Below are 27,285 nucleotides of genomic sequence, written 5' to 3' on the forward strand. Positions count from 1 at the left end.
CCGCGTCCGTGTCCTGCGGCGGCCCGGCCTTCTCTAGCCTCGCGGCTCTGCGCACCAAGGTAGGTGGCCCGAGCTGCAGCAAGGGGAGCCCAGGGCCGCAGAGCGGCTGGGGGGACAGGAAGCCCGGGGCTCCTGGGGGTACGGGGCTGCTGGGGCGGGGGATACAGGGCTGGGGGGACAGAGGGAGCCCGGGGCTCCTGGGAGGGAGGGCGCGCGCAGAGAGAGCCCGGGGCTGCTGGGGCGGGCGGGGGGTACAGAGAGCCCGGGGCTCCGGGCGGTACAGGGCTGGGGGTACAGAGAGCTGGGGGCAGGGCGGGGAGGGGCGCAGAGAGAGCCGGGGGCTAGTGGGCGGGGGCGAAAGAGACAGAAGCGCCCTGCGCTGGGAGCCGCGGTTTGCGCGTCTGCGGGCGGCCCCGGGTGCGGGGGGGAGCGGATGGTCCCGGCTGACATGCTGCTGAGCACAGCCAAGGGCTCCGGCCCGCAGGGGCAGGGCGCGCTCCGCCTCCCCCCCGGTCCGTGGCCCCAGAGCCCTGCTCGGCTTCGCGGGGGCCTGCCGGAGCCTCCGCCGCCCCCAGTCGGGAGGTGGTTTGCGCGCACATCGCGACGGGCGGGCGGTGACCCCATTTTCGGGGTGTAAACTGCTGGCCAGATGTGTGTGTGCCACCGCCCTAGGGAGCGCCTGGTATGGGGGCCACAGCCCTTGGGCAACCACTGATTCCAAGAACCAGCCCTGCCGGATCGGCTTTAGCAGCCTCTAGGGCTGTGCACTTCCCCGTTACTTTTTGGCTGGTGTAGAACAGGGTGTGTCTGGCCTCAATCACAGCTCCAAAGGCTTGGGGATGGGGAGTTTGTTTTTCTTTTCACGTGATGAGGGAGATTTTCCTGCTAGACGTTCCCAAGGGCTGGAAAAAGTGGAGCTGTAATGTTTGGTTTTGGATTTTTTCATAGTAGGCATGAAAATGTCCTTTTCAAATAGATAAACCAAAACCTAACTTTTTGTGGGTGTAGTTATTTGAAATGAGATTATTTATTAACATTTTGTCAAGCCCCAAGAAAGTATTAAAGATCACATTCCAAACACACTTAAAACCTTAGACTTGAATATTAAAGAAAACTTATTTGATGTATAATAAGTGCAGTTTTGTGTTCCTTGGCTGTTCAAGATGTTGCTTGCTGGGTCCTTAAGATGTTTTCCTTTGCCATTTCACCCACAAGGTTTGTAAACTGACAGCCATCATTTTGGCTGATCAGAGATTTCAAGTTGTTATAAATTTGTAGCATCCAGAAGACACAAGAAGATGTATTCCTTGACCCCAAATAGCTTAGAGTCAGACTTTTAGGCACAAGATGAGAAGGGAACATGTGGATATGGAGGATGAGATTTACATTATGATCACATGGTTTCATAGTTTGTGCATGTGCAAGATATTACTCACACCTCAGAAGTAGTGAGGGATGGATTTGGACAAAAGGTTGTGTGATGTTGTGCAGCCTACATGGTTTTATAAAAACATGATAATAAGTGAATATAATGTAACTGGGATAGTTTTAGAAAAATATGGTAATAAGTGAATATAACGTAACTGGGATATGCTTCATGCAAAAGGTCTCTTGTAAGATATCATTACAAAGCTTATAATCTACTGAGTGTGATCATCCGATTTGTATAAATGTACCACTCTTGTATCTAAAACTAGAAATATAAAATATAACTCTGAGGGCCTATTGTAATTATGTAAAGTGTGGGCCATTAATGATGGTTTGGAATCTTGATGACTCCCATTAACCAGGACCATTGTCGGCAGATGGCTGTGTTTACCTGTGAGTCTTCCTGTATATGTGTGTGCTGGCAAGTGGGCAATGAAGTCTTGCAGTGATATGTGATCATGTCACCTGAACTGGAATCCATCTTTAACCTGGTGCTTTTCCAGTGAGGGGGGTGGAAACCCAGAGGGACAAAGGGTTCCCGCCTTATGCAAAAGATATATAAAGGGGTGGGACAGAACAAAGGAGAGAGAGGAGCCATCATGAAGAATCCCCTAGCTATCACCTGAGCTGGAACAAGAGCTGTACCAGGGGAAAGAATTGTGCCCAGGCCTGGAAGGTGTCCAGTCTGAGAAAAAGCTTACTGAAGCATCTCTGAGGGTGAGATTATCTGTATTCAGTTTGATTAGACCTAGATTTGCGCATTTTATTTTATTTTGCTTGGTGACTTACTTTGTTCTGTCTGTTACTACTTGGAACCACTTAAATCCTACTTTTTGTATTTAATAAAATCACTTTTTATTTAGTAATTTACTCAGAGTATGTATTAATACCTGGGGGAGCAAACAACTGTGCATATCTCTCTATCGGTGTTATAGAGGGCGAACAATTTATGAGTTTGCCCTGCATAAGCTTTATGCAGGGTAAAATGGATTTATCTGGGTTTAGACCCCATTGGGAGTTGGGCATTGGAGTGCTAAAGACAAGCACACTTCTGTGAGCTGTTTTCAGGTAAACTTGCAGCTTTGGGACAAGTGATTCAGACCCTGGGTCTGTGTTGGAGCAGACGGGAGTGTCTGGCTCAGCAAGACAGGGTGCTGGTGTCCTGAGCTGGCAGGGAAAACAGAAGCAGCGGTAGTCTTGGCACATCAGGTGGCAGCTTCCAAGGGGGTTTCTGTGATCCAACCCATCACAGGTTGCATCCCTATTTTGCAGATGTTGAAACTGGGGCACAAATAAGTGATGTAACTTTACCACTGGTGAGCTGTGTGACCTTGGTAGAATTTGGAATAGAACCATGTGTTTTGGCTCCAAACTGCTGCTCTAACTACTAGAAAGCACTCCCACTGGACTACATGGACCATTGGTCTGGCTGGTGTAGTGGGGAGGTGAGGATGCAGCACTTAATAGACGTTAATCTGATGTGTTGCAGCAAGGAGAGTCTTGCCAATTCTCTAGAACAGGTGAGCTTTTTTGGTGTTTTTTTTCTTTCGTTTTTAGGCAGTCTCCTAATTCCTCTCCCCCTCCCCCCAAGTGCTTTTAATTGTTTTTAGTTGTCTCTGCTGGTTTTCTCATTGACTGTTCTGGGATGTGGCAAGGGGAGGCATTAGAACCTTTCATTACATCACTGGTTGATTAGGGAAGGATGACAGCTCTCTCTTGCCTGAATGAGTCATCATCCAGATACTGGTGACTAATTTGGGGCTTTAACGTGGCTTATGTGGTCTCAGCTCTAAAAAAACCCACCTCAACGAGCTGCGTAGTTCCCAGCGCTGGGGCACTGTTTACACTTGTGCTTTACAGTGCTGAAACTTCCTGTGCTCGGGGGTGTTTTTTTCACACGCCTGAGCGAGAAAGTTGCAACGCTGTAAATTGCCAGTGTAGACAAGCCCTTCTACTCCAAGAGCATAAAGCATACTTTCAGAATAAATACATTATACTTTAAATGTTACCTGTACATACATCTTGCAATGATTCTGAATCTTGATGAATATCTTCAAGCTGTCTGTAGGTATTTTACATGTTACTCTTCATGGATAAATATCCTGTGTGATATGTTTGATGCAATGAGTGTGTGTGGTCTGAGGTGAGTGTTATTTGCAAAGAACAGGGGACTCTTTGCCAAGTGGTTTCTAGGTTACAGTAAATGATTTAGGAATTTTAGGTGCACAAGTTCCACTCAAGGCAGCAGAATGTACCTGTGGGCTCTAGAGAGGAAGATCCTCCTTTTGTAGATAGGTATGTTTTTACTCTTTGATTCTTTTATTTGCGGCTTCTGCTACAGCAGTTTGTGGACTTCTGCCCTCAGATAACCATGGAGGTTATGTGGACTATTGAGTCACTGTGGCTAACAGTCTAGTCTCTGGGATCATATGGTGATTGTGTAACAACCAGGCCAGTCATCTGTTCAGAGTTACTAGGGGAGATGTCTCAAAAGCTTCTGTAATAACAGCCATTTTATGGATAGATTATGAAATTAAAATGTCTACGTATATTGGAAATGCATAAAAGGGATATATAGAAATTAGAGCTGATCTAATGGGGAGGGCTGTTGAGTTCCCCTGCCTGCCTTTAGTTTTTATTATTTACTTCAATCAGGATACAATTTGAAGATCACCATAGGTCCCTATATATGCTTTCTACTAGATCAGGCCTGCACAACTTGTAAAGCGGCGAGGACCATATTACTCCAAAGAAAACAGCTGAGGGCCGAAACCCCTCAAGTGCTGCCAACCCCCCCCCCCCTGCGCCACCCAGCCCCCCCGAAACACAACCCCCCCCCCCAGCGCCGGTCCAACTCAGGCGAGGGAGGGCGGAGAAGCGGAGCAGCAGTGCATTCAGGGGAGCAGGTGGAGCAGAGATGAGCTAGGGTGGCAGGGCACAGGAAGTAACGGGGGGGTAGAGGAACCGCTCCCCGCTCCAGCTCACCTCCGCTTCATCACCGCAGCACCCGCCGCTCGACTTCTCCTCCCTCCCACCCTTGCTGCGCGAAATAGCGGTTTTGTGCGCGGTAAGCCTGGGAGGGATGGGGGAGAAACGGAGCGGCGGCGCGTTCAGGGGAGCAGGCGGAGCGGAAGTGCGCTAGGGTGGGGTTGCACAGGAAGTAACGGGGGGGTAGAGGAACCATTCCCCACTCCAGCTCACCTCCACCGCCTCCCCCGAGCGCCCCGCCGCTCGGCTTCTCCTCACTCCCAGCCTTGCTGCGCGAAACAGCGGTTTCACACGCGGCAAGCCTGGGAGGGAGGGAGGGGGGAGAAGCGGAGCGGCGGCGGCACGCTCAGGGGAGTAGGCGGAGGCGAGCTGGGGTGGCAAACTGGGGCGGCGGGGGCACTTTTTCCCCATGCCCCGGGGTCGGCGCCTATGATGGCCAACACCAGAATGCCGCCCCTAGAAATGTGCCGCCCCAAGCACCTGCTTGTTTTGCTGGTGCCTGGAGCCGGCCCTGGGAGAGGGGATGGGAGCCAGACCAGATCAGTAGAACAGGTCAGCCACCGATTCGTCGCTCGCCTCCTCAGCCCCCCTCCCCCGGCTCGCCTCCTCAGCCCCCACCACTGCCCGCTCGCTCGCCTCCTCAGCCCCCCACCCCTCCGGCTCACCTGCCTGCTCGCTTCCTCAGCCCCCCATCCCCCTCGGCTCGCCTACTTACTCCCCGCCACTGCTCGCCCACTCACCTCCTCAGCCCCCCCTCCACTTCCCCCAGTTCGCCTACTCACTCCCCACACTGCCTGCCCGCTCGCCTACTCAGCCCCCCTCCCTCACCCGCCGCTTGCCTACTCACCCCCCCGTGGACCACACAGTGAACCCACCTACTCAACCCCCGTGGGCCGCATGTTGTGCAGGCCTGTACTAGATATTGACTTGACTTGAATCTGCCAGCAATTGTCCAGTGAGTCTCGGTCCAACTTTTACTGTCACCTTACAGCAGTGGACTCCAACCTTTTTACGCCCAAGATCACTTTTAAAATCTAAGGGCAACCCAGGATCTACCCTTCCGCCCCGCTCACTCACTTTCACCGGGCTGGGGCAGGGGCCAGGAGGTGGGGATGCAGGCTCTGGGCTGGGGCCGAGGGGTTTGCAGTGTGGGAGGAGGCTCTGGGCTGAGCCTGGGGCAGGAGATTGGGATGCAGGAGAGGGTATGGGGTGCTGGCTCTGAGAGGGGGATCAGGGCTGGGACTTGGGGTTCAGGAGGGGGTTCAGGGTGCAGAAGGGAGTATGGGGTGCTGGCTCTGGGAGGGGGCTGGGGGTATGGGGTGCTGGCTCGGTGATCAGGGCTGCGGGTTGGGGCCCGGTCTTCCACTGGGCAGCACTTGCCTCTGGTGGCTCCCAGTCGGCGGCAGGCGCAGCGAGACTCAGGCAGGCTCCCTGCCTACCCCCGCCCCACACTGGCCCCGTCACAATACCGTCACAAAACTAATCTGCTAAGTTGTTTGACAGAGCAGAAATAAGTGCTTTTTCATAGTACCTTTAAGGATTTCCTTGGGGCCACTAATGCTTAAAAGTAAGCACAAGCTTTAGCACTTTGATGGATTGAGACCATTGTGCTGAGCACCTTGCTCAGTCAAGCCCAAAAAGAGAGAGAACAAGTATTAAAATCCTTTATAATCACAGTCTTACTGTGGAGGGAGCAAAGAGCTCCCATGTTTCACCGTGAAAAAGAATATCTAGATTTGCTTGAATTCCATATTTCTTTTCTGCTTCAGACCTTGAGATCTGACCTCTGCTGTCACTATGCTAATGCTAATATTTTTTTACTCAGTCTTTATTATAGCCATGCCTGATGGACTTCAAATATGGCAGTACTGTCAGAGTTTTCATTATTGTAGTACAATTTTTCTGGTTCTGTGAGAGCAGTCTTTCTCTGCACCCTTAATCTCCTCTTTGCTTGGACCCGAGTGTTAGAGCTTCTCTTTCCTTCTATCAGAGAAACCTTAGAACTGTGGTGCCATCATCTGTACTGCTTGAGATGTGATACCATTGTGAGATAACGTTGCTCTTAGTGTTTACTTGCCTGTGTGGTCTAAAGGATGTCACAGTTCACTTTCTGTGGTAGCTAACCTTTACAAATTGCAGTTTCTTATTTTAATTTATTTAGTTTAAGGAATAGTTTAAGAAAGTCAGCCTGTTGACTGACAGAAGACAGACACCTATATTAGTCATATTCTCAGGTGAACTACTATCTGACTTAAGTAGCTGGCATGTATTATTGGGTCAGTTGCAGGGGTGAGGAGGTGGTCAGGTCTTATATTTCTAATTAGATTAGTCAATTCTGTGTATTACCCTAGATACTCAGTCCAATTTCGAAAGACAAATTTCTCAAATTATGCTTGAAATGTATGCTGGGAATGCCTGCCTGGCAATATGCAACTTTTTAAACCCTTGGGGTTCTCTTGGGAACCACTGGAGCCTTCTTCCACCGTTAATATTTCCTGGAATAAAAAGACATGGTAACAATGAACTCCAAGCCAATATTGCTAAACTAGGGCCTGATTTATCTATTTAGATACTTGCATGACCTCTATCACCATGGTATTAGAGTGCCTAACACATAATTAAAAATAGAAATAACAGTAATGCTCTCCTTTTTTCCCCTTCATAAACTGGAGGAGAAATAGCTTGATTAGTTTATAGTTTTTCTTTGCTTGCTTGCGTGAGTTGGTTGTGGGCCTGTGAGAAGAAATTGTTGAGGGAATGCTAATTTGAAGAAGTTAGTTTAGCATTTGGCTGTGAAAGTGGGGAGGATTGTGGTCATTCTGATCTTTTGTGAGAGTGATCTCCATAGCACAGATCCAGCTCCTGGAAAAGTTCTCTCCTTCGCTAACAAGCTTCCCCACTTGGTCAACAGTTGAATTGTTCCATTGAATGTAGCTCTTTTGAGACACCAAGATGATGGTGGGAGAGGTGTTTCTCAGCTAGGTATGTGTGACATACCCAGGGTGCCATCTGGACTGTTGAACAGCTGGGTCCCCCTCTATTCTCCAACCTGGGGTGTCTTTTACACTGCTTCTCTGTGAGAGCAACCACTCCTGGTCTGCCCACACACAGCCTCCATGCAGATTACTTCCAACTATACTTAGGGCCCTACCAAATTCACAGCCATGAAAAATGTGTTGCAGACTGTGAAATCTGGTCTTTTGTGTGCCTTTACCCTATACCTATACAGACTTCACGGGGGGAGGCCAGTGTTTCTCAAATTGGGGTCCTGGCCCAAAAGGGAGTTGCAGGGAGGTCACAAGGTTATTTTAGGGGGGTCATGGTATTACCACCCTTACTTCGGTGCTGCCTTCAGAGCTCGGCAGCCAGAGAGTAGCAGCTGTTGGCCGGGCACCCAGCTCTGAAGGCAACATCCTGCTAGTAGCAGTGCAGAAGGGTGGCAATACCATACCATGCCACCCTTCTGCGCTGCTGTCTTCAGAGCTGGGCGGCCAGACAGTGGCAGCTGCTGACTGAGGGCCCAGCTCTGCAGGCAGCAGTGCAGAAGTAAGGGTGGTAATACCATACTATGCCATCCTTACTTCCGTGCTGCTGCTGGTGATGGTTCTGCCTTGAGAGCTGGGCTCCTGGCCAGCAGCTGCTGCTCGCCAGCTGGTTAGCTCTGAAGGCAGCACTGCTGCCAAAAGTAAGGGTAGCAGTACCACAACCCCCCCTACAATAACCTTGCGACCCCCCCCCAACTCCTTTTTGGATCAGGACCCCTACAATTACAACACTGTGAAATTTCAGATTTAAATAGCTGAAATCATGAAATTTATTTTTAAAATCTTATGACCATGGAATTGACCAAAATGGACCGTGAATTTGGTAGGGCCCTAGTTATGCTGTATTAGTGCTTTAGCCAGCCACTATTGAATTACACTGCAGAGCAACACCAGCAAATTCCCAGGCCCAGAGTTTCCCTCAGAAATGTGTGTCTTGTACTGTCCGGCCCTCTCCTGGGCTACACAAGCTCATGTGAAGTCCGTCATTTTATTAATAGAAAATGATGTGCACAAATCCCGTCCCCCCAGTTGAAGTTTCCCAAACACTTCAATCCAAGCACACTGGTTTAGATACAACAATAAAACAAATTTATTAACTACAGAAAGATAAATTGCAAGTGACTACAAGTAATGAGGCGCAAAAGTCATAATTAGGTACAAGTAAATAAAAGGTAAAATGCAACTAATACCTAACTTAAGTGAATGCAAAGCACCACGTGTCTTTCAGTCTTACTGTCTGAACTCCTTTCAGTCAGGATCTCTATTCCCAGTCCAAAGCTATTTCCTGTGTTCTTCAAGTGTTATCGATGTTGAGTAGAGATGAAGGGAGAGATCATTTGGGTGTCTGTTCCCTTGGGGTTTTTTTGTTTTTTGTTTTTTTAATCTTTTCCTCTTCCTTGAGGATTATCTCCAGCTGGGGTTTGGGAGACAAAGAGTCTGTAGGGATGGGAACCTCCATCGGTTTCTTTGCCAAGATGTAAATTTCTCTTTCTCACCCTTTCTCCTGCCAAAGAATGGCCATTTAATCAGGTGGTGGTCTATTTGATTTCATTGACACCTGGCTGAGGAACTGGTTTGTGGCTGCTCTTAGTAATATCCAGGGATCCTAGTTTTCCAAGATTAAAAAAACCAAAATACGCCGATTTAAAAAAATGTTTTTCCTTGATTAAAATGAAATGATGAACTTTAGTTTCTCTAGCCACTATATATATATATTGTGTGTGTGTGTGTGTGTATATGTATCAGTTGAACACAGTGTTTTATTGATATACAGTAGATCCCCATTTATCCAGCTCTCCATATTAACTGAACCACCAGCTGACAGTGGCTGGGGTTCTGGCTATCAGCCCTGGGTTGCTGGGGCTCTGGCTGTCAGCTCTGCTGCCCGGGGCCACCTGAGGTGCATCCACACCTCTTTCTCCCCTCCCCCCCCCCCCATCTTAAAATAAGGGATAGAAAGCTCTTTGCCAGTTCTCCTGATTATCCAAATTATCCAATCTCGCCCTGGTCACAATTAGATTGGACAAATGGAGTTCCATTGTAAATTTAAAGCTCTTTCAAAAATCAGCCAAAAGAGGGGGAGGTTGCATGCATTGAATAAATGGCACTTGTACTTTCAATAAAATTTAGTTAATAGTTAATGTATGTTTTTATTTTTTCACAAAATAGAAACACTAAAGATTCTCTGTAAAACTTAAAATTTTGTGTTTTTCTGCGGGGGGTTGTTTTTTTTTTGGGTGGCAAATGGATTTCTAGGATTCCTGGTAATATCATACAGTAGAATCTCCTAACTTTACATACAGTTTTGCTACACACATTTTACCAGGACAATAATAATCAGCAAATTGTGAGTTTTCAAATGATACCTCACAAGGCATACTTTGTATAGAATTTATCATAGCCTTGAAAAAGGAAGGAACATAGGGGTGCAGACTGTCATAGTATGGCCACGCAGGACGGAATCCTTGAGGAGGCCAAAAAGACGCCCAAAATGCACGTCTGGGGCTGTGTGCTGTTTAAATTGGACATAAAGGAGATTTAGAGAGCTGTTTGTCATCTCATCAGCATTGCAATAGCTTCCTATCAAGGGGTCTTGTGGAATACTTCAGGGTGAGGGGTTTGGAGTTAGAGGAACAGGTGTCCTCCATGAATCTCTGGATTTGGCCTAAGGGGAAGGCCATTTCAAGGTGTTTCCATTCACTCCTGAGGTCCTTGGGAGTTTGACAGGGCTATTGGATGACTGATAGTACCAGATGCTGCAGAGAGGTCAGCAGGATGTATATACATGTGCTTCTGTGCTCTCCTCCTGCCCATCAACAAGAGAAGTTGGCAGTAGTTGAGGGTGCTCCGTATCAGTCCAGACTGTATCCCTAATTCTCAGGCCTTCATTCAGGGTGAAATTTGGTTACCTTGAATTCAGCAGTGAACTTTCACAAGATGAAACCTGATCATTCATATTATTCACCCTTCCAGCCAGGGTGGATTTTATTTAAATCAAATTGATTTAAATCACTAGTCAGGAAGACACGATTTAACATGGATTTCTACATAAAAGTGCATTCTTGTTGGTTGTTATAACCTTAATGCATATTCTTCACAACTCAGAGATAGATGTAGGTTTCATTTTTAGAAGGTACACACTATACATTTTTAAAGTGATTTATTTTGAAAACTTTTCAGATTAGTTTTACAGCTATATCAGAAAATGAATGATTGTTTGGTTATTTCATTTACCAAAGGTAAGCGAAGCAGTTTACCTCCCAATGACTTCATAAATATCTATCTCCAATTCAACACGTTAATCATTAATATTTGGAGGATTTTCTTGCTATGCTGTATTAGGAGGAGAACATCACCAGACAGACATTTAAATTGTTATGTTTTAACTAAAACAACAACCTTGTGTATTCTGGATTTTTTTCTTCAATGGCAAACGTATAATATTTTAACAAAACAAACATAAATTTTTGAATTTAATTAAACATTCAAGTTTTTTAAAATCGGGTTTGTTTTTGTTAAAATTGTTTAACTAAAATAGTTAAATTAATTTTTTTTTTTTTTAAACCAAACATTAAATTGACTTTGTCAGCCAGGTCAACATGATAAACTTAAAATATTGGCTTCTGCAGCTAACTCAGTCGTCTTCACCTTCATTTTCCTCTTTGTTCATAATCTGGAAAAGAAAAACAAGCTTTCCTGCTTTTTCAGGTCCCAAACGATTTCTCAATTTGCACTGAATTAGTCCGAAGGAAGAAAATATTCTTTCTACACCAGCAGAAGAAGCTACTGCTGTTAAAAGTGAGATTATCACTTCAACAGTCTCTGAATCCAAGTGCTTAAGTGACTTCCACCAGTTCACTGGTGTGACTTTCTTTAAAATACCATCAGCAAACATATTTCTTGAACGGTTCTTATTCCCAAACTGGGTCTCTTTTATGGCCTGCTGCCATTATAGGTTTTCCCTTCTAGTGAGAGAATGGTACGGTAGATCTCAAATCAATGAAGGCTACAACCTTCAGAAAGACCTGAAGATTTCTGGAATATACTGCTCAAACAGTTTCACTTTTGTTTCTACTGCCTGTCCCTCCCTTCTCACATTTATCTCCAGACTTCTTTTCCTTGTCCAGATCTATTCCGCCCCCAACAATCATCTATTCGTTGAACTTTTTGAAACTTTGCAATTTTAGAGAGAGGTAAGGGATTGATTCTGTGTACACAAATTTGCAGAGAGACAATAGGGTTGAGGTCTATTTCTCACCTCTATATATTTATTTAAAAACATTTTTGCTGTTAACAAGCATGTTATCTCTGGAGACACAAATCCACAGTTTGAGAACTGCAAAACTAAGCATCTCTGATGGTAGCTTCTAGACTGAGCACTGAGTCCCATTGGGTAGATAGAAAGATTAACCTAAATAATCTATACAGAAGCCCCTGGAATCCTATAAGATTGGGTCCCTAATCCATGAACTATTGGAACTCCTTTACAAAACTTTTCTTAAACATTACATGAATATATTCTCATATTATAGAATTAGAATTTATAATCCCTATTCCATTATGAGATATCTTTGAGCTATAATGTATTTTAATTAAAACTATCTTTAGGTAGGTTTTTCCTCAAAAAGCATTTTATCAAAAAAATCAGATTTTTTTAAATCAATCATTGATTTTTATCCACCCTGCTGCCAGCTGTTGCTCCTCATCTAGAAACTATTTTTACTGTTTATCACTGCACCAGGATGAAAAGTTCAGTCTTCAGTCTACTTCTCTATGCAACAGTCTCATTGAGGAGACAATCAAGAATAGATGTAGATGTAGGAGCAATGTGTGTCAGTACAGTGCATCTGAGCAATATATACAATACAGTAGTGCATGGAAACGTCTTTATTATTTAGACACAGACAAAGAACACATGGTCAGAGAAACAGTGATATTTAAAAATATACATTAAACTATTTTCCCTGCCTTATACATACCCACTAGCATCTTGTGGCAAACAGAAGATTTAATATTTGCCTAAAATTGCAGGAAGTGTTGCTGGTGGCTCAGCGGCTTCCTCCCAAAACTTACAAATGTTAATTATAATGCCCCCTGAGCCCTACATCTGCCCTTGGCCCTCACCCGTGTCGTTTAATTAGGCACACGCTCCAACCCATGTCATTTCTGTACCTTCCTGGCCTGATATTAATTTCAGCCTCGTATCTCACCTACTCCCTAACCCCCTGTCAGTTCCACATCTACAACCCTCCACATCTACCTCTTTCACCACAGGCATCCTCCTGCAGCTCTGGGGGCTCCTTTTCACACACGCCCTCACTCATGGCCTGGATGAGGCAGCTGCAGTGAATCAACACCTAGGTTGTAAGATGCTTTGGGGCAGTGACTGTTTTTTGTTGGTCTGTTTTTAACGGCACCTAACTCAATAAGGTCAAATCCCCAGACTGGGGCTCTTGTGTGCTAGCACAATATGAACATTTGTCATTGCTCTTTTAAATGTTACAGAAAGGGATCGAATTCTTCATTATGAAATGGCTTTCAAATTTAAAGTTAAGGTGAAAAAAAATCTCACTTCTCTCTGACACTCTTTACTTCCACTTCTACATCTAAGGGCCTGTCTTTACAAGAAAGTAAGGAATTGACTTGTTAAATGTATATTACACACACACAAACCTTCATTGAAAAATATGCTATTAGTGTTGCGAAGTTAGGAAATGCCAGAATTAAGGATGCCTGTAAATTATAATCTGCTAATCCTGTCTTGATGTAAAACTGAGTCATTGCCTGTTTCTTTTTTCACATGTAGTTGTTCGCAACACTGAATGGACATGACAGTTGTTCAAGGCTAAAGACAACACACTGTACAACTAGGCAGAACATTTAAAAATGTTTCATTGCTGTGATTGTGACCAGATTAAAAAATCTGCACAAAACCAAATACATTTTAGAAGTATGCAACACCTGTCACCTACTTTCCTGTTTCATTTGCTTCATTGGCTACTTGCAAAACTTTTGGTCTCTGTTTTCTTTTGGAAGAAGAAATGTTATTCCAAGAACTGATCCTTTTTTATAAACTTGACCTTAAAATATCTTTTCAGGGCGCTAACTAGCCAAGATGCCGCTCGACGTTAATGATGTGATACACCTATTGTGCCGTATCTCTGAGGAGAGGAAGATGAAGGCTGCTGTCAAGCATTCTGGACAAGGAGCGCTAGTAGCGGGTGCAACAGCATTTCTCGGGGGCTTAATGGGGGGTCCACCTGGAATAGCCATAGGTAAATACACACTACCATATAAGGAAAAATGGTTTGGCTCATAATAAGATGAGCTGTTGAACTAAGGAATTAAAGAATTGATGTGCGATGTGGTTTAAATAGAAGGTAAAGCAGGTTTTCATAATACTCTGAGCCGAGTGCTTCGGCTTAAATTCATGGCTGATATGGAGCCCCCTGGAGGAACTATTGTTAGATCATTTCCTACAGACCTTTGGTAGATAGAGAAAAATGGGTTGGAGACTCCCAGTTTTACCCCTTAAGGAAATTTATTTAATTTGGGTATAAAGTGAGGGGGAGGAAATCTTCCCAGTCTAACCATATCTAGGGGAGTGAGGATCCTTCCTTAATAAAAATATCCTTCTGACAGTAAGATTTATTTATTTAACATTTTGTAGTGTGCTGCTTGTCATGCTGGATGTATTTTAGTTTTTTCAGAGTACCATGTTCCCTGTCAATTAGCGTTTCTCTGTATAACAAAAATTATATTAAAGCCCTGAGCTTACTAGCAATGAGAGATACAGAAGAGAAAATTCCAGATATCTCCTTTATTAATAACCTTTTGTGGCATTAAAGCTAGATTACTACTGATGTCACTTATGCCCTAATCCTTCAAACACTTGAGCCACGCATGTAAGTTTACTCACATGAGAAGTCCCATACACCTCAATGGGAATACTTACATGAGTAAAGTTGTACATCTGCTCGTGTGTTTGAATAATTGGGGCCCAAGTGACTTCATTCATAGCCTTAATGCCACAAAAGGGCATTGGAGAAATACAAAATAAACATGTAACAGCACAGCCGGAGATGCAAAGAGTAACTGTAAAGCTACCAGCATTACAAACACGCATCTTAATTATCAGAAAAAAAGTCTTGTAACAAAGATGCTACTAAACTTTCCAGTAAGAAATAGGTAAAACCAAATGGTTGTAAGAAATTTATAATATCCAGCCCAGTAGGAAGTACTAAGAAGAATGTAGCTGTCCATATACTTAAATAACTGGAATTATAGAAATCATCAAATGAAACCAACCTGTTACAGCCACAAATAAAATAAAAAGGGACAGCTACCTTAAAACTAAAAGGTGCATTGTCCTATATACCCCAGTTTAAGTGACTGTCTTCCTGACATTGCTGCTAGGGACAATGCAACAAGTGCATTGTTTGGAAGGGAGACTGAGTGCTTGTGTGTGTCCCTGTCTGTATACAACTGTAACTGAGTCAGAGGACTCTGATTTTATCTAGATTCTTACACTGTAGAAGTAAGTGACTTGTGACTGAACTAACACTTGTCCTGAACATTCTAACGTTTTAGCTTGGTTATGGAGGCACTTTTGATTAAGTTTTAGCAGGGATATGCACAAAGTATGGTGTAGATGGGTCCTTGGCTGTGTTATTCTTTTACTGTAAACTGAATAGGAGGGTTATCATTATCCCTGGCTGTGAGGAAGTCATACGGTGAGTTTCCCTACTGCATCTGCCCCCTAAGAAATGTGCAGTTTATCTTGCTTTCCAGTGCTTAGATCAGTTGCTTGGATCCCTTTGAGGGGAGTGGATTGGTGAATGTTAACTGAAGAAAACCAAATGATTGTGTAAGAAGCCTTCCAGTCTAAGGGCCACATCTGATTTTTTGCATGTGGTGCTCTCTAAATCAGGTATTGATGTTCTCATAAAGGTTTGATGCAGATGAATGCAGCCATTATAGGCTTTCAAGCATTTCACTAGCATCACCAGAAGAGCTGCAAGCTCAGTAAAATTTGCAAATTGAAAAATGTTTGTCGTGTGAAATGGGTAAATGGGCATATTAATGATGTTCTAGAAGCAGTCCCTGAGTGTGAGGGTTCTGGAAGCTGAGGAGTGTGGTTCTGAATCCAGTTTGCAAACCTGAGGCAGCTAAGCTAACCAGGACTCTCCTGGTGGTGGTGTCAATTATTAAAGACTTTACATTTGCTGTTTTATGTTAGAGAATTACTTTACAGCTTGGGATTGATTCTCTTTTGAAAGGGAGCACCCATTATAGCATTTACTATTGAAACTTCCCCCGGGGGTAGGCACAGCGACCACCTTGACAGCCCCATAGGATCTCCCACCCCAGTATTCTTGGGATGGGACAGATCAGCTCTGTACAAAAGATAAGAGCATGTTTTGGAATCCATGGTACTGCCTGACCAGTGAGAAAGTGCTGATTCAGTAATCAATAGGGTGACTGTCTCTAAATCAGTACTCCCCAAACTGCTGGGTTTGTTTCCTGTTTGGCATCATATAAGCACCAGCCATGCAGGGACTTTACGAAGGAACAAGAGTAATAAGCCCTATTTAACAGAGGCAGAAAACATGTACCGTGCTGTGGATTTGTAATGAGAGAGAAGTAAATTAACTTTGGCCACCAATGTATGATTTGTCTCCTGGTTTCCTTGACCAGAGGGCTTTATTTAAAAAATCTGTCTTATCCAGAATCTGTGATCTTCTGTCTTCTCCTGAAGAGACCAGTCAGTGCCATAAAGGATGATTGTTTTTCACTGATTTAGGGCTTTAAGTTATTAGTACTGATTGTGTTAAGAATTGTTTTGCGATGGGAGCTGACTTAAAATCATGGAAACTCTTTCTGGCTTTAACTAGTTTTATATATAACCATGAAAGTAAATGTGCCTTGGCCTCCCAACTCTCTTCATTGAGTTCTGATAGAGATAGCAGCACCAGTGTTGTTGTTTGAAGCCTGGTTATTGTTGGGTAGGATTTGAAATTCAATAATAAAAAAGTGGAGACTGACTAATTACCTCTTCATTGATTTTCTAGGGGGTGCAGTTGGTGGTTTATTTGGTGCTTGGATGACTGCTGGACAGTTTAAGCCAATCCCTCAGATTATACTGGAACTACCTCCTGCTGAGCAACAGAAGCTCTATGATGATGCCTTTGCTATTATCCGGAACTTAGACTGGACTGATGCTGCACAGTTGACTGCACTTGTAATGGGCAATGCCGCCCTCCAACAGAAGTTGGCAGCAGTGTTAATAAATTATCTTTCACATGAGCTAAGAGCAGAAATACGGTATGGAGATTAAACCTTTTCTGAGTGTGTGTTTTCACTTTACAATGAAGGGAATTTTATTTTGACAACTGTGATCTTTTATTTAACATAACGATTACTAGTTAGTGCAGCTAATTATAAAGTTAAGTAAACGCAGTAGGCAGATATAAATATTATTTTGGTTTTTGTGAATCTAGAATTATAGTATTGTATTATCTTAAACTGACTTGCTGTGCCGCTTAAGCTACTGTGTATTGAAAACTGAAATCAAGATCATAAAGCATTAAAGGAGCTATGTTTCTCACACCAACTATCACTCAGAAAAATTTTCAGAGTCACTGTAATGACTTAGGCTCCTAGGTTCCACTTTTAAGAGTGACTTAAGTCACTTAGGCACTCTTGAAAATTTTACCCACTGTCTACTCAGGGACTGTAAAGGTTGCAAGAATGAAGGGACTTCTGCTGAGAAGTTAAATATCTTCTCAAACTTTTCTTCATTGCTTGCTACAACTTTATGCTAATTATTGAGTCTTTTATTCACATACAAGTCTGACAAATGCCTAGCTGAACCTTATTGCAACAGTGGACAAAATGTGCGTAGCTAGTTTGCTCCTGCTATCGTTATATGGAAAGGCTAGATCTAGAAGGCTGCTAACGTGGTGGCTGGCATCTCCCATCCAATCGCAGAATTGGGGTTTCATCTCAGCATTGGCTTGTAGAAGAAAAATGCTTTGCTCTGACTGAAATTTGTTGAATCTGAACCGCAGGTGTTAATTATCATTTCTTTAAAGTATTTTCAAGGTGTAGTAGTATAATCAACAAATCTTCAATTCAAATTAATTATCTTTAAAGCCAGAACTAACCTTTTTCTGTGCTGCAGTAGTGCAGTGTATGTATGTCTTGTGATCGAAAAGAATGTACCCCTGCACCCTGGCAGAGTATCATGTTTTTATGTGTTTTGCTTTAAAAACAAATCAAGTACATCAAAACTGTGAATTGAAATATGAGCAAATATGAGGCGCGTTGTTTTATTATGTCAAACTATCTATTGAATAATGATTTGGGATGGTTTCCTACACATGTTGAAGCTGCAGACTCTAGATGGAATTATGCTTATCTTTTGATTTTCCACTATTTATATTGAAACATTGTAAGACAAGCTCACATGTACAAAGGTGCCTTCTTTTATATGTAAAAACGTACAAGAAATGAAATTGTTTTTATATTATATTCTTTGCCTAGTAGCAAAATCAAAATAAAGACTTTTTTTTGTCAGGCTTCTAAAATTTGGAATCTGGCTGGAGAAAGGTGTTTTTTATTGACAGCTTACCAAATGTGTTGGGTTTACCTAATTTACTTTGTACACATGTAACATGCTATGAGTAAGCCTGTATTGATCTTCCCCTGCAGAGTTCATGGGCTAGGTTGTGTGTCGCTGTCTTTAGTACCGTAGTTCTTTCCACTTTACTGGAAAGCAGAACAGAAGTGGATTATAACTGGACCAGTCAGAGTGCATAATAATACCAAAGCATGAGAGTACAGTTTAATTTGCAGGGTACTTGTAATGCAACAGTTGGCATCTTCAAAGATTTTCAGATAAATGTAATCTTACATGTTTTCATACAATCTGGTATCTGTTTTAGAACTATCATTGTGCACAAGTTGGGCAAGCTGTAGAAAACTGTAAATTGAAGTAGTTGCCTTCATAGCCACAACACTTAAAATGAGACATTGCCAAAGAGGGATTGCAGATGACAATGATTGGATAGTTCATGAGACACAAAGCCTTTCACGTCAGGATCATCAATTTAAATCCAGCCAAGATCAGTAGTAACTTCAGGGTAATTTGACATCTGATTGTAAAGTGGTCCATGTAAAATGAGATGCTGGCTTCAGTTCTTTTGTTCTAACAAAAATGGCTATGGCTTCAACATGCTTTACATTTTACACATGGGGAAACTAAGGAACGGGTGGAGTGACTTGTTGAAGGTCACCCAACCGATTAGTGGCAGAACCCAGGTCCCCTGAGGCCCAATCCAGCACGCTATTCACTAGGTTCCACTGCCTCCTGTAGGCAGGTGTCCTCATGATGGCTCTGATTCAGGACAACACTTAAATCATATTAGCTTCAGTTGACTGTTGTTGGGAATCAGAACCCGTTACAAGCATCCTTGCTAGCAGCTGGAAAAGGTCAGTCTGTAGACTGGACTACCCTCAGGTTCCTCTTTTCCCCCATACTGTTGGGGCAGAGTGTGACTGATCTTTAATGGATTACGCTGGGCTCCAGGGCTGTCGTTTTGCATCTGACAAATTGAAGTTTTCTAAGAACATCACTTTGTTTTATTCTGCATTTCAATAATCTCAACCTGTTCTCCATCTCTCTCTGCTCCCAACGCAGTGACAATAGGGTGCTCTAATAGAGGCTCTGTTGTGATGTCAGAATGTTCAGATGACTGAGTGATCCCAATGGCTGAACACACCAGGGTGTTGCCTATAACTTAATCACAATAACACTGGCTTGCAGTGAACATAGATGAGTCGTCTTTAGGTGAGCAGATGACCAAAATCAAAACCTCTTGCAGCGCCAAAAGGAAGTGAGCTGAATTCTCTTCCTTCTCAGCATCATTGTCTAGTTCGAAGCACTGATGCAAATAAACTCCTGAATGTAATGAGACTGCACGGGTGCCACTGGGCCAAAAACCTAATTTGGCGTTCAGAGCATATTATTGCTTTTGATAGTGCACAAGAAGCAAAGCATGCAGCTCAAATCTCTGCCCAACCTGAGTTTCTGGGGTTGGCAGTGAGAAAAATACCTTTCTACTTGTAAATTGAGAACACTTGATATGGAGAATGGAGCCCTCAATGCCATTTTTACAGAGTCCCTTTTCAAAGTAGCCCCACTTAAATGTTTGTCCCAATCCAAGTTAGCAGAACTTCGCTGAACGTTGCCAGAAGATCCAGTTTCATCCCTTAGCCCTCCCGCTTACAATCCTGCAGCCTTGAGCTTGCAGCTATATTTATTTGGTTGGGTTCAGAACTCCTCCGCAAACTTGATCATCTGGAGCAAAAGGGCAGTTGTAAGCTAATTTATTAACATCCATCTGTTGCTGTTCTTTGGCACAGAGATGTCTGTCCACCACAGCATCCCTTGTAGGGATTGGAAGCAGTCATGGGCAGGAGATAGCAACTTCTAAAATCCATTCCAGCTGCATAATGTCTGGGCTGAGTGTAAGAGACAGTCATCACCTAGGAAACAAGGTAAAGCAGTGCCAGCAGTTTCAGGAAGCAGCTGAAGAAGAGTCACTATGGGGAGATGGGCATATTTATATAAAGAAACCATCTGCTCCAATGCTGGATATTAACCTGGTTCGTTGTAGATGTGACAGAATCAAGCTAGATTTTTTTCCACAGGCAGATGGTGTATTTTTAGCTAAAATTATCCTTTTTCCCCCCTATTTTTTTTTTAAAGCTGTCTGGCTTTAAAGTGGAAAGCAAACATGATGGAAAATTGTAGCAAAGGGAGGAAAGATCTTGCTTTTTAAAAGGTTCAGAATTCCAATGCAGATTAGTAATTGAGATACGCCATCTAGTGGGGGGAAATTGAAGCTTTTCTTAAATCCATGTCTATTGTCATATGGACACAGCGATCTCTGGGCTTTCTAATTCCTTCCCTCAGGAAACTGCAGTATATCTTATTTGTTGCTATTAATTCATAAAACTCTTTACAAGGCTACAAATATTAGCCTACCAATGACTTGCATTGACTTATGTCTGTGATAAATTTGGTTATTGGTGACTATTAAGAACATAAGTACGGCCATACTGGGTCAGACCAATGGTCCATCTAGCCCAGTATCCTGTCTTCCAACCATGGCCAATGCCAGATGCTTCAGAGGGAATGAACAGAACAGGCAATCCTCAAGTGATCCATTCCCTGTCCACTCCCAGCTTCTGGCAATCAGAAGTTAGGGACACTTAGAGCATGGTGTTGCATCCCTACCCATCTTGGCTATTTAGAAATGTATATGCCATCTGTAGAGATTGGTGAATTTGTGTGATTTTAGTTGCGCGGGAAGTCAGTTTTACCATTATAATGACTAATAAACCCAACTGGACTTAGCATACTTGCTAAGTAACAGCCAACTAAATAACTGGACAGATCTAAGCTGCTGCCAATTTACAAAGAATCGTTGATCATAAGTAGGTTTGGCAGAATTGGGTTTTATTTTTTTTATAAGTTTTGACAGATATCAGTTTATTTTTAACACTTTTATTTTTGTCAACTTAAATTTTTCATAGTTGTGCAAAATTATGGATTTTGAGCAGTTTTGCTGTTTTTTATCAATTAAAATGTTCACAGTTACCAGAAATTGGAGCGGTGTGACAATAATTATCTGACAGTAGACGATGAGATTCAAAAACCATTAAAACATAACTTATCAGCATCATATGTCAAAATACTCAAAGTAAACTTCCTTAAATGAAACTCTTAAGTTTTCAAGTAGCATTTTTCTTACTTTGCCTATCTGTAAATTTCGATGATCATCAAAGGAAATATTTTTTCCATTGGTTTGTGTGTGTGTATGGTGAAATTGATGTTTACCGAGAAAATTCAAATCCTTCCAAGCCTAATCATCATTGAAGCTGGAAAGTCACTAAAAGATAATTGTTCAGTCTTTGGTTTTGCCTAGGTGTATTTATTGTTCAATTTTCATTAGTTTTAGTGAGCCTAAGGTGTAAGAGTTAACTGACTATTACTTTACAAGTTTAAATATTGGGTTACTGACTGACTACGGTTATACTAGTCGTGTATGACAGCTTTCCATCAGCGTAGGTCAGATCTTCGTAACTGGTGTTTTTACGCTAAGACCTAATCCTTGACAGACTCCCTCCCCTCTGAGGTAACAACTGTTAATGGTTGTGGGTTTCAAAGTAACATACAGAAAGTCAGGTCTGACAAAGCTGGAGGTATACGCAAACCCTTTAAAACCACAGTCCTGGTGCATTGCTGGATCCATCCCTGACAGAGCAACATGGCAGAAAGCTGGGGGGGGAGAGAAATGCTTCTATCTGTTGACTGCCTCTTTCCTTCCACTCCCTCTGCGAAGGCTTCGGGAGCAGTGGTGTTCTATAGGCCCTAACCAGCTCTGCTTTCTAAACAGTGGGTGCATGAGAACTTTCCCAAAATAATTTCTAGAGCAGATCTGTTAGAAAAATATCCAATCTTCATTTAAAAATCATCAGTGACCCGTGATAAATTGTTCCAATGGTTTTACTCTCACGGTTAAAAATTTACACCTTATTTTCAGTCTGAATTTGTTTAGCTTCAACTTCTAGCCACTGGTTCTTGTTACACCTTTCTCTGCCAGACTGAAGAACCAATTATTAAATGTGTGTTCCCCATGTAGGTACTTACAGACTGGAACCAAGTCTACCCTTAACCTTCTCTTTGTTAAGCTAACAAGATGGAGCTCTATCACTATGAAGCATGTCTTCTAATCATTCTCATGGCTCTTCTCTGAACCTTTTCCAATTTATCAACATCCTGCTTGAATGGTGGGCATCAGAACTGAACATAGTATTCCAGCAGCGGTCACACTAGTGCCAAATACAAAGATAAAATAATCTCTCTACTCCTCAGTATTTCCCAGTTTATGCATCCCAGGATCGCATTAGCTCTTTTGGCCACAGCATCACTCTTGGCGCTCATGTTCAGCTGGTTATCCACACAACCTCCAAATCTTTTTCAAACTCACTGCTTCCCAGGATAGAGTTCCCCATCCTGAAAGTATCTTTGTTCCCAGCTGTATACATTCACCTTGGCCTATATTAAAATACATATTGTTTGCTTGCACCCAGTTTTCAAGTGATCTAGATCTCTGTAGTGTGTTAATCTCTTCCTCCGCCCCCCGGTGCTTCCCCATGTGTTTAAAAAAATAGAACAGGAACAATCGTTCTTTCTTTTTTTCCCAGGCTGCAGGGTAAATAGTTGTATTCATTTATAGGGTGGTTTGTGTGCTCGTTTGTTTGTCTGTGTTTGTATTAGAAGTCATGGAAGGACACCGCATTCTTAATTTTTTGGTGCAAATTCCTCCAGGCATAGTGTATGGATCTCTCTAGCCAAGATAGAGCCCCATAGCATGGGACACAATCTCTTGGTAGTGAGCAGAGGGAAGATGGATTCTTTTTGACAGCATGTCTGTTTGGGCATCAGTACTGCGAAGTAATCTGAGGGCGCATGCCCTTGATAGTGGGGAATGTTACAGAAGAGGCAGGTTTTTCAAAGGATTTATGTTTTCCTATGACCATCACCTCAGTCTTGATTCGGTGTTAACCAGCGGCTCATCTTCCAGGGGCTGATTGTAGCTAGGCACTGAGAGAGCTGGGAGATGGTTCTATTTATATTTGACATAAAGGAGATAGAGAGCTGGGTGTTAAGCTGTGAACTGCTGGAATTTTAGCCTCTGTTGTCTCACCATCTGTCCCAATAACTTTCATATGAATGTTGAATAGTAACACTGGGAGAGAACTGAGCCTCCTGGGGCTACTCAGATATGGGCTTTGGAGGAACACTTCCCTATAATGATCCTCCTAGTGACTTATTTTTCAAAAGCATCCCAAAGAAATGCTAACTCCATGCACACAGACACACATGGTAACAAATTCCCTCTAATTATGACGCTTACATGTAGCTCAGATTTTGCCTTGGCAGGACTGTGTTTTCAGTGAGATTTGAGAACACTCAACCACTGATGCCTAAAAATTCCAAACCGTATAAAGTCCATGGAGGTATTGTAAAAATATAGAGTCTGGAATATCTGACGCCTAAGACAAAAATGCAGCTTTTCAATTCTTATCCCCATTTTATAGGTGGAAAGTAGGTCTCAAAGTTACACAGCAAGTTGGTGAAAGAACTGAGATTTGAACCCAGGAATCCTGACTCCTGGTCCTGTGCTCTCACCAGCAGACACAAGCAGTAAGGCGTGGGTGCTCATAGGACAGAGTGATATGGAAATATCTGTCTGGTGTTAGTCACATCACCATTCATCACCCTTGCCATGTAAGTATGGAAAAACCTCAGAGTCTCAAAGAGAGAAGAGGCAAATGGCTGATTAATTTCACTTCGAACACTTCTGTTTCTATGGGACCCTCTCTGTCCCTCCCACACCACGTACAATCAGCTTAGCTTGGCTTTGCTGCTGAAAAACATTTGCAGAACTTCTGCATTTATCATGTCCTCCAGATGTTGCACAAGTAGGAATTCTGGCTGCCACAGTGGGGCGCTGTCCTCCTATGCTGTTGCTCTAGCTCAGGGGTAGGCAACCTATGGCACGTGATTTTCAGTGGCACTCTCACTGCCCGGGTCCTGGCCACTGGTCCGGGGGGCTCTGCATTTTAATTTAATTTTAAATGAAGCTTCTTAAACATTTTAAAAACCTTGTTTACTTTATATACAACAATAGTTTAGTTATATATTATAGACTTATAGAAAGAGATCTTCTAAAAACGTTAAAATGTATTACTGGCACACGAAACCTTAAATTAGAGTGAATAAATGAAGACTCGGCACACCACTTCTGAAAGGTTGCCGACCCCTGCACTAGCTATCATAGTGACTGAATGATGAGACATAATGGCAGTCTTTCCTAGAAGTTATGGATAGCTCATTTTTTGCCCCCATGCAGCTTGTATTGCCAAGTCCTTCCCTGTTTGAACAGCTGAGCAGTTTGGAGGAATCTTTTGTAATTGTTTTGGGGTAAAGTTTTGAAGGCAGCTAATTGATCTGATGTAGCAATACTTTGCTGTGTGACCTTGGATGAGTGATTTAAATTCCTCATTCAGTTTCCTTGATTGTAAAATGGGGATAACAACACTGACCTGTTTCGCAGAGGGTTGTGACTGTGATGTTGTGAAGGCCAAAAGTATAACTGGATTCAAAAAAGAATTAGATAAGTTCATGAAAGATAGGTCCATCAATGGCTAGTAGCCAGTGTGGTCGGGGACACACCCCAATGCTCTGGGTGTCCCTAAACCTCCAACTGCAAAAATATGGGACTGGATGACACGGGATGGATCACTCAATAAATTGCCCTGTTCTGTTCATTCCATCTGAAGACAGGATACTGAGCTAAATGGACCACTGATCTGACCCAATATGGCCTTCTGGTATTCTTATTGTTAATCATTAATTGCTGGCTATAGAGTGCCAGGAGGTCCAGGTTTGGAAGGAGCTATTGAAGGGCACAGTGTTATCACTTTACTATTAATATTAGATTATTTCCCAGATTTAAAAAAAAAAACAACAATTCCACTGATACAATCTGTGATTATTAGCACTCTGATTGCTTTACCCTTTAGGAGACTGGCGAATCCTTAGAGGATCTGACTTTCAGTGGTGTCTTATCCTGGCGCAAACGTGCAGTTTTACCTGTGTGCACACTTTGGTGCACTAACACGCTGGGCAGTTGCAATCTTTACACTCTGTTGCTTACCTTTCATAGCTTCTCTTAGGAAAGAACGCTCCCATGGTGAAGGACTCTGAAAAACTGGGCCAGCTCCTCTCTTGGCAGAAGGACGCAGTGTAGTGCAAGCAGTGCCAAGCTATTAACCCCACTCTCAGCTGACACTTACTTGGCAGATGACGCAGTGACTGGATGAATGTTTTAAATGCACGCATGCTCTTGAGACCGGTTCATGTCTGCACTAGAAAAATTAGTATCCCTATTCTAGCAATTGCCATCAGTGCTGCAAGGGCACGAGTGCAGCGTTTCTCAAAGGCGGCCACAGCAGCCTCCATAGCATGGGTGGAGATTGGAGGAGAGGCATGGGGGGCATTGCATCTCCCTCTCTCCCCCAACTGTATATGTTGATAGTGGGGAGCACAATTTAAAGGTTTGTCCACCCCCTGAATGGCTTGAGTCACAGCCCCCACCCACCCCCAGTCTACCCTCCTGGAAAGCAGTAGCCCCTCCCTGCAGTGCCCAGCTGTTGCTCCTGAATCGCTGTTAACAAGGGAAGCGAGATGCGCCACCTTGGTGTTTGCACTGGTGCTGCCAGCAGGGAGTGGCGCCCTGCACCGTGCAGCCTCCTTGGGGGCTCCAGACAGCACCTCTGGAGACACTTGGGGCCGGTGTGTACGGCACCGGAAGTGGCTCATCAGTGGAGGTGGCTGTGGCGTTAGATCGCTTGGGAGCTCCCCTGGGCAGCTCCCCTGCTCCCGCCCAGCTGGGGCATGGGGAACCTGGGACTCCACAGGCAGCCAGTGAATTCCCGACCCACCTTCCCTGGGGCAGGCTCTCGCTGAAGGGCCATGGGAGGTAGGGACAGAGATGGGTTGGCCCTTGGACATGTCTATTGTTTTTCCTAAAGTTAATTAAGTATTTTAGGAGCAGCCACCAGCAAGAGTTGGTGGCCACACTCTGAGACCACCACTATTTTGTTATGAGAACCCCTGCACTAGTGGTAGCAATGGTATAAGCACTAGTATAGACAGAGCTGGGGGGAGGAGAGCTCTTACCACTGTGTCATTATTGCTTTGAATAGGTTGTCCTGACAGAGCGGTGGTAACCCCTGAGCTCTGTCTACACTAACAGCTTAGCACCAGTGCAGCTGTCCCATTGCTGGCTGTTGCTGTTTTTTTCTACTGTAGAGGCACTCCTGCTGGTAGCACTAGCTAGCTGGGGAGACTGACACTGCTTGATAATAAAGGAGAATGCAGATTTGGGGTATAGCTCAAGTCTAATTTAACAGCAGACTTTCAGCTTGATAGGGATGATTTTTTTTTTTTTTAAACTAATGTCTTTGCATTGCAGTGAACTAAAGCTATTAGCCTTTAATTAGAACAGGAGGTTTCTTCTTTACCTTTCTAGAGATCACAGAAATCCAATGCATTTCTCAAGCTGTGAGCCAGAAATCAAACATTCATCACATAATTGCAGTAACTATGTGCTAATACTTCCCATTAAATATGATTTATGAATTCTACAAGAGCATAATAGGAAATACATAAATTCCATTCCAAAGTTTGCAAAAATTCCGACATTCCAGTTTAATTTGATGGCTCAGATGTCACCAGAACCATGCTGCTCTATGTGAAGAGTTTATACAAAGGTTAAAAAAGAGTCTCAAAATTTGGTGAAAACATATTTATCCTGTATCTGAACTTCTCTGCCTGTGTGATTATTAATGAACAGTGTGGTTTCCATTTCAACAGGGATCTCTCTCTTCACATTTTGGGCCTCATCAAAGGAGACAGCATTGCTTAGTGGATAAGGCACAGGTATTGGACTTGAAAGACGTGGGTTCAATTCCTGCCTCTGTTGATCGTTTGCCAAGTGACTTCAAGCAAGTCACTTCCCTTCTTTGTGTACTTTGCTTTAGTTTCTCCGTCTGTGAAATGGGGATTATGCTCCTGACCTCCTTTGTAAGGCACTTCAAGATCTGCTGATGAAGAGTGCTAGTAAGAACTTGTTCTTCTTATTGTTTTGCTATTTGCTTCCCTCCAGTTCTACAATCAAGATGT

General features: G+C 43.3%; 1 protein-coding gene across 3 annotated transcripts; it reads left to right on the forward strand.

Annotated features, from left to right (window-relative positions):
* C14H19orf12 (chromosome 14 C19orf12 homolog) lies at positions 1 to 27,178 on the forward strand. Of its 3 annotated transcripts, none has more exons than XM_065416630.1 (4): positions 1 to 59; positions 13,559 to 13,735; positions 16,532 to 16,784; positions 26,977 to 27,178. In XM_065416630.1, the coding sequence occupies exons 2-4, from the start codon at positions 13,576 to 13,578 to the stop codon at positions 27,026 to 27,028; spliced, it is 465 nt and encodes a 154-aa protein (XP_065272702.1). In that variant the 5' UTR covers positions 1 to 59; positions 13,559 to 13,575; the 3' UTR covers positions 27,029 to 27,178. The 3 variants fall into 3 exon arrangements, with proteins under 3 accessions (XP_065272702.1, XP_065272701.1, XP_065272704.1); XM_065416629.1 differs by lacking the exon at positions 26,977 to 27,178 and adding an exon at positions 23,634 to 23,714; XM_065416632.1 differs by lacking the exon at positions 26,977 to 27,178 and having other exon boundaries at positions 16,532 to 18,052.
* Positions 27,179 to 27,285: the final 107 nt, after the last annotated feature.

Source organism: Emys orbicularis, chromosome 14, assembly GCF_028017835.1.
Source record: "Emys orbicularis isolate rEmyOrb1 chromosome 14, rEmyOrb1.hap1, whole genome shotgun sequence".
Classification (NCBI taxonomy): domain Eukaryota; kingdom Metazoa; phylum Chordata; order Testudines; family Emydidae; genus Emys; species Emys orbicularis.

Excerpts from the sequence above, each read along its gene's own strand:
- C14H19orf12 (XM_065416629.1), top strand. The coding sequence starts at position 13,576 with ATGCCGCTCGACGTTAATGATGTGATACACCTATTGTGCCGTATCTCT. Across the intron at positions 13,736-16,531 it reads TCCACCTGGAATAGCCATAG|GGGGTGCAGTTGGTGGTTTA; the intron begins GTAAATACACAC and ends TTGATTTTCTAG. Across the intron at positions 16,785-23,633 it reads GAGCTAAGAGCAGAAATACG|GTGGAAAGTAGGTCTCAAAG; the intron begins GTATGGAGATTA and ends CCCATTTTATAG.